Source organism: Phoca vitulina, unplaced genomic scaffold (genome assembly GCF_004348235.1).
Source record: "Phoca vitulina isolate PV1807 unplaced genomic scaffold, GSC_HSeal_1.0 scaffold50, whole genome shotgun sequence".
NCBI classification, from domain to species: domain Eukaryota; kingdom Metazoa; phylum Chordata; class Mammalia; order Carnivora; family Phocidae; genus Phoca; species Phoca vitulina.
In genome coordinates, this window is record NW_022589753.1 from 8,194,854 (window position 1) to 8,207,529 (window position 12,676).

At 41.1% G+C, this 12,676-nt stretch overlaps 1 protein-coding gene across 11 annotated transcripts in view; it reads left to right on the forward strand.

The window, feature by feature from the left end:
• BCAS1 (breast carcinoma amplified sequence 1) overlaps window positions 1-12,676 on the forward strand; it is a 91,015-nt gene that overhangs the window by 57,594 nt on the left and 20,745 nt on the right. For 6 of the 11 annotated variants that reach the window (XM_032387793.1, XM_032387790.1, XM_032387792.1 and 3 more), the window contains one exon: window positions 7,501-7,674. The exons of the other annotated variants lie outside the window; for them this stretch is intronic. In XM_032387793.1, coding sequence (XP_032243684.1) covers window positions 7,501-7,674 — 174 coding nt within the window. The remainder of the gene's footprint in view (window positions 1-7,500; window positions 7,675-12,676) is intronic. 11 annotated transcript variants of the gene reach the window in all.

Sequence of the window (12,676 nt, forward strand, 5' to 3'; positions counted from 1 at the left end):
AATGTAGTTTTCCAAAACCTCTTCCAGGGAGATTAATAAATTGTCCTCATGAGTCATTAGCTTTCTGCTCTGAAAGAAGTACAGTCTTTGGAAAATTTTGGAAGTGGGGATAAGTGAGTTCACAGCTCCTTAAGAGAGAAACCGATCATGATCACTTTGCCAAAGCAAAATATGTTTGGCTCTTTCTAGGTGTCTCTTGTTTGTTAGCCTTGGATGAGGCTTGTGTTTTCATTTTTATTTAATTGCTGGCATTGAACTGATGTTGAGAATCCAAGTACATTCCAGCAATGTTGCCTGATGTGATGTGGATTGAAAATTAGAATGGCTATGTTATAATTCTTGTTAGGAGAAAGATCTTTCAGATCTGCTTTTTTGTTGTTGCAAATGTTTTCTTTCCCTCCCCAATTCCTGCTCTCCCTCCCTCCTCTCTCCCTCCCTCCTCTCTCCCTCCCTCCTCTCTCCCTCCCTCCTCTCTTCCTCTCTTCTTTCTTTCTTTCTTTCTTTCTTTCTTTCTTTCTTTCTTTCTTTCTTTCTTTCTTTCTCTTTCTTTTTCTTTCTTTCTTTCTTTCTTTTCTTTTATTTTCTGTTGTTTTCTTTTTCTTTCCCCCTCACCCTCTCCTTTGACTCAATCTTAGTAGCTCGGCAAAGCTCAGATCTCTCATAATTCCAGAAAATTCTCATGAATTTACCAGCTCTTTTCTATAGAGTCAAAGCCTCTATTTCACCAACATGTGAGGAAGAACTCTGAGTCCTTTTCCCCATGAACTTTAAATTTAAAAGCTGCAGGTTAAGTCTGAAGCATCAATTAGCTTTGAGGTTCTGAGTTTTTTGAAGAGAAACTTGTGTTTAGATGTTTGTGTGCAGTTGCCTGTCTGAGGAACCCCTTGCAGCTCGGGTGCTAACATGCAGAGTTGACCTTTGACAGACAAAGAGGAAGTATATCCTTTTCTAATGTGATGTTCAAAACAGAAATATAAATGTGAAACAAAAGTTAAATTACTGACACCAAAAGAGAACAAAAAAGCTGATGAAGATATTAAAGAGAGCAAAGTATTTTCTCAAGAAAATAAAGAAACGTGATCAAAATGGCTTTAAATTACTTGGCCTACAAGTAACATTTCTGTTTGGAAGCTCCAACATTTCATTGCCTAACAGCCTGTTAGTTGGAGGGAATGAGGCTAAAAGTAGTGATTCTGGGCCCATCATCCCCAAGCTGTGCCACTTCTGGGACCTCAGTTTACTCATCTCTTAAATGGCCACAATGATATTACCTACCCATTAGGGTTCTGGTGAGAATTAAATGGGAACAAGGCATGTAACGTGCATACTTCAGGGCCTGAAACACAGGAAGAATTCAGTCATTCAGGGGACAGCAAACTGCAGCTCACAAGCCAATTCCAGCCCATTGTCTGTGTCCCTGTGGCCCACGAGCTAAAAATGGCTTTTACATTTTGAATGATGAAAAAATTGAAAGAAGAATGATATTGCAGGGAACTAAAAATTACACAAATTTGGGACATTTGGGTGGCTCAGTCAGCAAAGTGTCTGACTCTTGATGTCAGCTCAAGTCATGATCTCAGGGTAGTGAGATCGAGCCCCACATGGGGCTCCGTGCTAAGCATGGAGTCTGCTAAGGATTCTCTCTGTCCCTCACCCTCTACCCCTCCCCACCCCTCCCACGCTCATGCTCTCTAAATAAATAAATGAATAAATAAATAAAATGAGAATACCTGTTTTAAAAAAATTACACAAATTTCACATTTCACTGTTTATGAATAAAGTTTTATTAGAACACAGCCATGCTCATTCATTTGCATATCATCTATGGCTGCTTTTCTGCTTCAATGGTAGAGTAGAGTAGTTGGGACAGGGCCCTTGACAGGAAGAGTTTGCTGCCCCTGCAGTAACTGTTAGTGCATAGGAGTTATAATGTGATGAGTGAGCGCTTCCCAGCAATCAGTGATTATTTTGCCCTGTGAAATTACACATCTGTCAGCTGACTCAGTGCCCATATGGAATGAAGGCACGTGTGAAATAATTTGTTTAATTTCCTCCTCCCAAATAAGAGAGATGGCATTAATCAAAACAACGCATAGTACTCTAAACCTCCAAACAGGACCATTAGGTGTGATTAATCCTATTATAAGAGTCCTTTAACTAGCAACTTCTGGCTAAAATATGGTTGGGTTTATTTATTTTTTAATTTCTCTACCATCAGTTTCTATAACCCATCTATCAACCAATGCGAAGCAAAAGACAGAGTGATTTCCACATTTCTCAAAGTTTTTCATGAAGAGAAAAACAAAGCTTTTGAAACCCTCGGAAGTTTAGTGCTTTTCCTAGAATGTGCTTCGGGTCCTATCAGAAATAAAATCTACTACAGAAACTACTGAATCATTCTGCTGTAATCTGAAAACATTTTGGCCATTGCTTAATTAAGTTAATGTTCTAACTCATGGGGGAAAAAAATCTTTCCATCCCAATGACCTATACGATGAAGGAAACAGGTACTTCTGTTGTTTACCTATGAGATTAGTAAGTAATCTCATAGTTGCAAGGGAAAGGAAAGTCAACCCAACCTAGATTTGTTTTAAAAAAAGAAATTCACTGTCACTCCTCACTGGGAAGTAACATTGGTTTTAAATCAGTCCTGATGCAGAACTTCCCTGAGGCTCAGGCTTCCTGACCTGGCTACCTTTCTTCTCACATCCCATCACACAGTCCGGAGTAAAGGAGAGATCGGGCCAGTGGAGACCCTGCAGATGCTGTAGCCTGTTCTCTTTCACGGACTTACGTGGGTTCACAGGCTCTGTGAGTCAGCTCTTGCCAGGCTGTGTTGCGGTAACATCCAAGACCCACACTTGGTGTTCAACAACAAAGATCCTTTTTTCCCTCACTCATGCTACATGGCAGCCATAGGGTGGCTGTGGCTGATCCATGTGGCTTCATCCTGCTGAGATCTAGACTGAGAAAAACATCCCCTTCATCAAGGACGTGCGATTGTCGTGGCAAGAGAGAAGACAGCCAGAGGTGAACCATGAGATGGCTCAGAGAGCCTCCACTCAGTCTTGCTTTACGGCATGTCTGCTCCTGTTACATTCGCCAAAGCAAGTCACCCAGCAGTGGGCACAGATGCATGATCCCTTTACAGGAAGCCAGGGTGAATAATTGGGAAAGTAATACATTCTGCCACATACTCCCATCCCTGAACTCATATGGTCAAGGAGCTAGACCTTGGCTAGGATTGGCTTAGATCTGCTCGAACAACTGCATCCTGATCATGCGGGCTTAAAGTTAAGGAGGGTTGTTCCCCTAAAATAAAACTGAGGTTCCATGAAGAGAATGAGGGAGAATGGCGCCTAGATTGAAAAATAAAATCTTTCCCAGGTCTTTGTAACCAAATAATCACGTTCTAAATTAAATCAGGCAGCCTCTTTAAAAGATTCTTACGTAAAAACTGTTAGTATCAATATTGTGTGTTATGGCGGAAGTGTAGGTGGAGGAAATCTATTTTGCTATAAATCAGTTTCCAAAACTCAAGTTCTAGTGAAAACTGTATAATCCAAATTCCAAGAGTAAATATAGTATAACATTTGAGGCAAAAAAGTGAAAACTTTTGCTCCGTTAATGTGTATTGTCTGTGTTAAACGTACTAGCCATCTTCCTGCAAAGTCTAATATCCCCTCTCCTGAAATCAAGCAAGGGGGATTTGATTCTAAAATATAGCACAACTCTGATTTTCATTATATCCATCATACCCAAAATTAAAATGTGCAGATGCAGTTTTTTTTTTTTCTAAATAGAGAGTGACTTTTTCCAAAACCCTGGCCTGGAAGGATATCAGAAAAATATCCAAACAAAAATCAAATTCTATGTCTGTATATGCAAATCAGCTCCTAATTCAGTTCAAATCCTTCTGGATTTCCCCACTGGAAATCAGTGGATTTTCCTTGGCTGCTGAAAGCCAATTTCTTGGCCTGACTTCAAAGTTAATGGGAGTCTCTAGAAGTCCCTCCAACACCAGGCTTTTTTTTTTCCTACTAAAATAGTTGTGTTTTTATTTTAATTTTTTTATTAACATATAATGTATTATTTGTTTCAGGGGTACAGGTCTGTGATTCATCAGTCTTACACAATTCACAGCGCTCACCATAGCACATACCCTCCCCAGTGTCCATCACCCAGCTCCCCCATCCCTCCCGCCCCCCTCCACTCCAGCAACCCTCAGTTTGTTTCTGAAATTAAGAGTCTCTTATGGTTTGTCTCCCTCCCTGGTTTCGTCTTGTTTCATTTTTCCCTCCCTTCCCCTATGATCCTCTGTCTTGTTTCTCAAATTCCTCATATCAGTGAGATCATATGATAATTGTCTTTCTCTGATTGACTTATAAAATAGTTGTGTTTTGAAGAATGGACTCTGGCCTAGGATTTATGAGTTGACACCACTCAAATTTGTAAAGGCCCAGCCAGAAAACCATTGGCAATCAAAGAATTGATTGATGAAGTTACTGCCACACAGTCTGATCATTTTATTATGTAATTTTCCCTCTAGGCTCTTGCATACAAAAAAGGAACTTGATGCTTCAAAGGTAGAATAATTCTGAACCCAGATTCAATGAATCAGACTCTGGTCATTACCTACCTAAGGGCTATTTCCCTTTTCTCCACCTTTCTCCCTTTGATCTTAGGCAAGGTTGGCAACTACCACACCCCCAAAGTATTTGATCATGATTAGTCTAAAGTAATTATCCCATTTTTTTTTTCAACAATAATTTGTCTGGGAGTAAGGATGTGACCACTTCTGGCCAGTGAAATGTAGCTGAGGTAAGAAATCAAAATACAGAAGTTCATCTGGAGCAAACCTTTTGCTGTGGCCTTCCTCCCCTTTTTAAGACATTAGGTTGAGGATGTGATGCCTGGAACTGTGGCAGCTATTTTATATCCATGAGGTAACAAATAAAAGGATGAAAACCCAGCATGCCAAGGATGGCAGAGCCAAAGGATAGAAGGAGCCCCAGTTCTTAAAGACATTGTGGAGCCATTAAATCAATCCTAGAACTTCCTACTTGCAAACTTGTTCTATACCATTGCTAGTAAAATCACTATTAGGTATTCAGTTACTGGTACACAACACCATCCTCACTGAAATGGCTACTTACCTGTGCTATGACTTTGGCCAAGTCATTCAGTCATTCAGATTCTTCATCTCTAGGATAGGGATAATGTTACTTACTCTGAGCTCTTTAATAATTCAATAACTATTCACTGAGGTAATATATTAAAATATCTTGTATGATGTCAGCCATAGGAAGAGGTAGATATTAATATCATCTCTAAAAAGTGGGATTCCTCATAATTCAGGCCCATGGATAAACAGCTCTCATAATAGCACAAGTGACAACCACTAGTATTAATTGAGTGGTTGTTATGGGTCAGGCACTGTTCTAAGAACTTTATGCCTGATTTAATTTTGCAAACAACTTCCTGATGTGTATACTGTCCAAGCTGAGAATTGAGAAAACCCAGGTACAGAGATATTGAGTAGAGACCTTGGTCTAGAGCCTCCGTAGGGGTGGAGTGGAGACGTAGGACCAGGCAGGGCTGGAGCTGAAGGCCGCTCTCATGAGCACTGTGTCAGACGGCCTGCATTTCAGGCCTACCCCTGGACTCTGGTGGCCGAAGCTTTTTTTCAGAAGTGCAACTGAACTGAATCAGGTCCAGATGTGGAAATCCACGACCACGTCTGACCACCAATCCCAGTATGTCACCTGGCTTCAGTCTCAGCCTGGTTTCCCAAGATGGGCCTGGGTCAGAGTCTGGCAGCCCACAGTAGAAGCCTTCTCACAGACACTTGCGGTCCGGTGTTTTCCTTCTCGAGATGGGACAACTTGACTTGTCCACCAGAGCCCCGACCGCTCCTTTGTGTCTTATGGTCAATCCATGCCGATCTTACCTGCCTGCCTTGCCGCTTTCGGACTTTTGAGTGGACGACTCCCCAACCTAGATTTTTATCTACAAAGGAAAGATGCTAGAAGTCGTGTCAATATGTTATAAAATGGAAGGTGGAGAGAGACGGCTGTGATTTGGGTGCCATATTTCAGGGTGCTTCCTCATGCTGCTTTGTTAATGCGCACCTTCCTGTTTCACTCGACAATACAGAAATCAAGGGTCCTTCTCAATTTGGATCACTGGGCTCATGTGCAAGCCAGTGGCGTATTCTGCATGAAGGAAAGGAAAATGATTTCTCCACAAGCATACGGGTGTTTTTGGAAATACCTAAGGTCCCTTCCCCCCTCCCTGACAGCAAGTATAAGACGCAGAGGAAGCTGGGGGTCCGGCACCAGCAAAGACAAATGCAAAGATGCCTTTGGGTCTAGACAGCCTTCCTCTGAGGCAGGGGATGACAAACCTGTTGTGTGAAGGGCCGGGCAGTAAATGTTTCAGACTTAACAGGCCACGTGTAGTCTCGCTTGCCTGTCTTTCATCTTTTAAAAATGTATTACAACCCTTTAAAAAAAATGTAAAATCCATCTTAGCTCAGGGCTGTGCTAAAACAGTCTCTGGGATGGATTTTATAGTCGTTTGCCAGCCCCTGCCTGAGGAAACAAAGAAATTATGGAGCCTTCTCCAGGCCAATTAAATCTGTTGCAAGGATCAGTGCAAAGTAGAAATTGGCCCAGATGTGACTGGGGCACAGCACAAATGGAGTGAGGCAAGGCAAAAGAACAGAATTTGGAATCAGAGCACAGGTGAATCGGACCTTGCATCCAAACCCCCCATAGCTGGCCACCCCTTCTCCCCGACGGACCCTCAGGGGGCACTGAGCTCCCTGGGTACCTTGCTGGGGGCCGTCAGGAACTTCACCATGGTGTGCTTGCCAAGTTCTGTTTTCTTCTGAAAGCAGGAACTTTGGTTAAGAAACAAAGGCAAATGACCGGTCCTGGGTTGGGGTGGGAAGTAAGTTAAGGAGGAGGTCCAGTCTGCTAAATCCAGTGTGGACTTCACACTATCTTTTCCGCAAAGAGGACAAGTCTTCCCAGTTGCAGGGGATCTTAGGGCATGCGATGGAAGGTACCATGGCCACCATCTCCAAGGCTGGACCTTTAAGGAAATGATGACTTCTGATTTTTATACAGGCCAGGGGTAAGTCACCTCGATGGCGGACCAAAGAGGGGGGCCTCCTGGAACAGAAGGGGTAGTGAGCCTGCTGTGGACGGCAGTCCCCGGGAAGGGCTTCCTATCTAAGCCTTGTACCTCATGGAGCAGGATTTTTGCCACTTCGAGTCAGCGTATTTGGCCTTTTTTCCCGAAATTGACTGTTTGAAAGCACACTATAAGACATGGGTGTTCCTTCTCGAAGATGTGCCTGTGTAGAAATGATCATTGGGTCAAACCTGTAGCACGTGGAAAAGGGGGCAACCAGGACCCCTCACTTTATAAAGCCTGTTTGGGGGAATGTTTTTTTTTTTTCACTGTCTTATTACCTGGCAAAATAATTACCAGGTGGTGTGTGAATCACCAGTAGAGGTTGTAAAGTTCGAGGAAGTAGAATCGACCTTACAAACAGTGGATCTCAACGAAGAAGGAGACGCCACACCCGAACCCACAGAAGTAAGATTCAAAAGAGAAGAACGAAAACCACCGAGAACCTCCCTGATGGCGTTTCTCAGACAAATGGTAAGCCACCTGTTTCCAGCCCAGGAAAGCTGAAATCCCCAGATCAGCTTTTGCGAGCGAAGGACCCGTCTCAGGTGGGGTGAGCCGTAATTGTAGGTGGTGTAGAGGGGATACACGTGATCTGTCGTGCGCAGGGAGACAATTGCTTTTCCTCCTTCTGACCCAATCATTGAGCAAGTCTCAGTTTATTGCTAATGTTCCTTAATCTTTCCTTAATTCCTGCTAACTCCCTTTTTAACAAAGAAAGAGCTGGTCTTGGGTGCTGAGCTTTGGCAGACAGCAGCATCCATGCAGAAGTTAATATTACTGTTCGCTTTCAATTTAATTTCTTTTTAAAGTTTCCTTCTCTGTATGGCAAATGATATTGTTTTTCTCATTATGGTAATGATATGCAGTTTCCTTTGAGAGTACATTTATTTACACAAAGAACATAAGGCATTGTTTAAAGGACTAGGTAAGAAATAGACCAAGTTATATACTGATGTTGGAAAAATTCTGAAAGTGATGTGTGAGTGACACAAATTTGGACAAAGCCGATTTATAAATAATTCCAATTATAAAGTGACAACATAATTTTCGCATAGTGAATGTGTGTAACTCAGTTGGTGAATTTGCCATGGTTTTAGCTTGCAGAAAATGGAAAGAATGTGGGCAGATGTTATTTGGTGTCTCTGAAGTGTCATATACATTAAATAACAAAGCAACCAAGAACTTAAATAATTATAATGCAACAAAACCCAACGTGGTTAGAAGACAAAGAGCAAAAGCCCATGTAAAAGGTCATTGGTTTAATTCTCTTTTAATGAAAAACAAGAATTTCATTATAGTGTACCATTATTTTCAGGAGTATTTGGGAATTTAATCCTTTGAGAAAGCAACCCTTTGGTTTCACAGGCTCTGCCTGTTAAGGAATTCTTTCTAGTCCACAACACAACATAACATAACACAAAACCCTTGCCAGCGGGAGCTGAGGCATATTAGAAATGACTCTGTTAGGAATTGTCAACAGGAATCATCTTCTTTATCATTGGACTCTCGGAGAGTAGGAAATGTAGATAGAGTTAGTAGTGAGCAGGTTGTATGGCTGGGACCCCATCTATGTTCCTGGTCATTTACTCTGCAATTTGGCATCGAAAATGGGGATCAAGATCTGAGATTTTTCAACCAATTTTTACACAATGTCAGGAAAGAAAAGAACATTTGGCCTTTTTCTGGCAACCCATTGACATTACAAATGGCATCCCCAAATAGCTCATCCTAACATTGAGAGTGATCCAACTTTCCCATTTCTGGGTGGAGTTGAGAGATTACCCCCCTGCCCCGCAACATAGCAAATAGTATGACTTTCTTTTCCAAATAACCAACCTGAGACTTCTTCACTTAAAGACAAGAAAATGCAAGAGCCTCCAAATAAAACATGAAAGGTGTCTAAACCACCCACTACATCCATTCAATTCAAATCCTTGAATTCTAATGAGGTCCCACATTACTTAAATTCACCCTCCGGAGCTATCCGTTAGAGGTTTCTGGGGGATATTTTCTAGCAATAGAAATGGGTACCTCTGAACTGTTAGAGGAACAAGTTGGAAACAAAAGAGTCCTTTATAATTGATTCTCCGTAGGATAGGGATAGAGGTAGAAGAGGACACATTTTTCCGGAGCAATCTTCAGTGGATTCATAGCATCAGGTCTTATTATGTCCATTGTTCTTATTATCTACCGTCCATAGAAAGGGTTATGCCTGGGAGCTTGAACATTATTCCTCTCTATTAATGTTGAAACTCCAAAGCTTCCATGACTTGGGGGATTCTCCCTAAAAATTCCAGATACCCTAGTGATTCTTGTCTTGCAGTCTGTTTTGTTTTCATTATAAAAATATATTACCATTGTGAATAATTCAAATACACAGAAGATGTGGGTTTTCCGGTTCACCGCGATCCCACGACTCCCTGTTGTCACACCCAGCTCACTCATTTATGTCCCTGGCCCTATCCCTGGGGGTATTTGGTGTTGCATCCTTGATATAGCACTACCTCATTCTTTATAACAACTTCATTGAATCACATCATCTGGATTTATCATACTGGGATTCACCATTGTCTCTTGATGGACATTGGATTTGTTTCCAACTTGTTGCACTTCATTTGGTCATTTTTTCGACAAAGAATTATTGAGTACCCACTGTATTCCAGACATTGGGATATAACGGTAAGTAGACGTGGCCCCTGTCCTCATGGAGAATAAAGCCCAATGAGGAAAACATGTTTATTTTTAACTCTAGGCCATATGCAGTGAGCACCCACCATGTGTCTCATGCACATTGATCTCAGGTCCTTCACTAACTAACCTGATGAACATCCTTGCACACCTACCTTTATGCACATGTGCTAATATCCCCCACAGCATGCATTCCTGGAAGTTGGCTTCAGCAATCGTTTCAGGAAACACTTTGAGCTAACATTGCATGACTTCCAAACTAATTTAAAGTCCATATTTATGCGGGAGAAAGCAAAACCAAACCAACCCTTCCTCTCAGGGCTTGAAAATCGAGACAACATCTGACTCATCACTGAGGTTTTCATTTTTTATTTTTTGAGCCAAATAAGTGAACGTTTCAAAATGATGTTATATATTGTTAGAAAAATATAAGTTATTTTTAAAATAATTGATTCAATAGAAGAGGAAGCTCAATTGTAAATGTGTCACCCTTGTTTTATAATCAATGTCTCCATTCATCAAATCATTTTTGATTTTCTACCTCCTCGCCTTGGCCTCCCTTAAATTTCTCTCAGAAAACATATTTTGCTGTCCCATGGCACTGTGACTCATGGTTGCATATTTAAAAAAAATAAATGCATTGCCCAGGTTATTTCTAAAGAGATCTTTTTCTTTCTAGAAATTAACCTCTCACAAAAAATAGAAATGGAAAGAATATCATTTTTTAAATAATCTTATTTCAGGAAAAATAAGTATATTTCAGGAGAAATAAATAGAGTCCCCTAAGTCCTTGCACTGCATCCAACACAGGTAGTTCTATCACTTCACAAAAATCCTATGGGCTCCTACAGATTTTCAAAATAATTGCAAAGAGTAGCTAAGACATCTGTCATGCCCTAAATAGAAAAAGATTCTTATATGTATTAATTCAAGTGTATGTCAAGAAATTGGATATTTGAAGTGCCAGTATATTTTTATAAAGTGAGTGGGTGGAGAACTCTATTCATGTGCCCACAAACCAGGTAGGCAGATGAAACCATACGGTGGTAGATGGGAATATAGAGATACAGATTTATAATTTGTCAATATTAATAACACCCTGTACTTGAAAAGTGCTTTTCTCCTCTGAACGCTTGTCACCTACTGTTTCATTTAATCCTCCTCCTGTCTTTCTTTAGACCATTCATTTTGTAAGAAGCTCTTTGTTGGAATCATGTTCTCAGGCACAGAGAGGGACGGTGAGCTTTCATATTGAGCACATATAAGATCCAAATGAGGATACAGCCAGGAAATCACGGTCTTCCATTGCTTACCTTCAATCTAGAAATCTAACAAAACCTGTTGAAATTGACCATCTGGAGGAAAAAGGAGGATGGTTTGTAATGGTGACTGTAAAACAAAAAAAACAAAAACAGGAGTCTTCCAGCTCAAGTTCTTGATCTCCCATTCTGCCCCAAGTACTGACTATGAAAACAGAGTTGTGTTTCGGGAGGTTTCTGAAAGTAGTGTTTCTCTGGGCAATTTCTATCTCCGCAGCAGCCTGTGTTCCTTTCTACCCTTACAGGAGATTCTGTGGTCACTTGGCACTCTCGGTTAATAATTATAGTAATGATGATACTAGCTACTGTGTATGTATCATGTGCCAGTGGCCTGGCCAGCACCATCCTAGCACAGTGCATGCCTTAGCTCATTTATTAGCCTAAACACTCCATGCAACACATTCCCGTCCCACCGTGCAGAGAAGGGCGTGTAGACTCAGTGTGTTTAAGTGATTCGGTCAGGGTCACAGAGCTGGAAAATGGCAGCACCAGAACTCAGACTCAGGTGTTTGTTGATTCTAAAGCTCATCCCCTGTACTTAGATGTGTTTGTGACTTTCTGTGCTCCTGGCAGCTGATTTTCTTTGAGAGTACATGGAGAAAGGACAGCCACAGCTCCATTTTTGTGATTCTCCTCATAGTGTTTTCTGCAGTCATCTGAAATCACCTGAAATTACAACAAGGCAAGAGAGAGGAGAATTAATACATGACTTACATAAAGCTCGGATGTACGTTTTCTGAATATGTTTGTCACTAAACTGAGATTTGCCTTGGTTGTGTAATTTTGTCTGATTGTCCAGTTCTGTTTGAAGTGGGCATCTTGGTGAAACACGAAGGTTGGACTCATGGCCTTTGTTGATTCTGGAAATTTCTAGCAGGTCCAGTTCCTTGGATTTGTGTAACAATGAGGCTGACCTAGTAAACAATCCCGCACAATAAATTAACATATCTTCCCAATTCTTCTTTTAAATCTCAACTTCGGTTGAATTAGATCTCCACCAAAAATACACTCGCACACCTTTCAAAGAAATGCGAACTGCCCACCAAACATTTCCGCTAGAACTTTGAATATCTAAGTGATACACGTTGGAGAGGGTTCAAATGCTCCTCAGAGTATCAAGCTATTAGAATACATGACACAATGAAAGAAATAAAAATGACTTTATTAATAGGCAAAGCTTGGATGTCACAACCAGATTCCATCCCAACACTGCGGGCTGGATGCCCTGAGATGCTTCACCTTTGGCTCTCACGAATAAAAATAAACCCCTGGAAGAAAGTTGATCAGTAATGAACTAGAAAAGCTCTAAAATTGCTTGGTAGTCTTCGAACTGTTCTTTAAAGTATTAGGTAGTCCCTGAAAAAAATTTGGGTCCTTTAAATGGTAACTCTATTTTTGACAGCTGGAGAAAATGAGCTTCTGTGGTTATTGTCCTTTGAATACAGAGCCCAACATGAACTATTTGA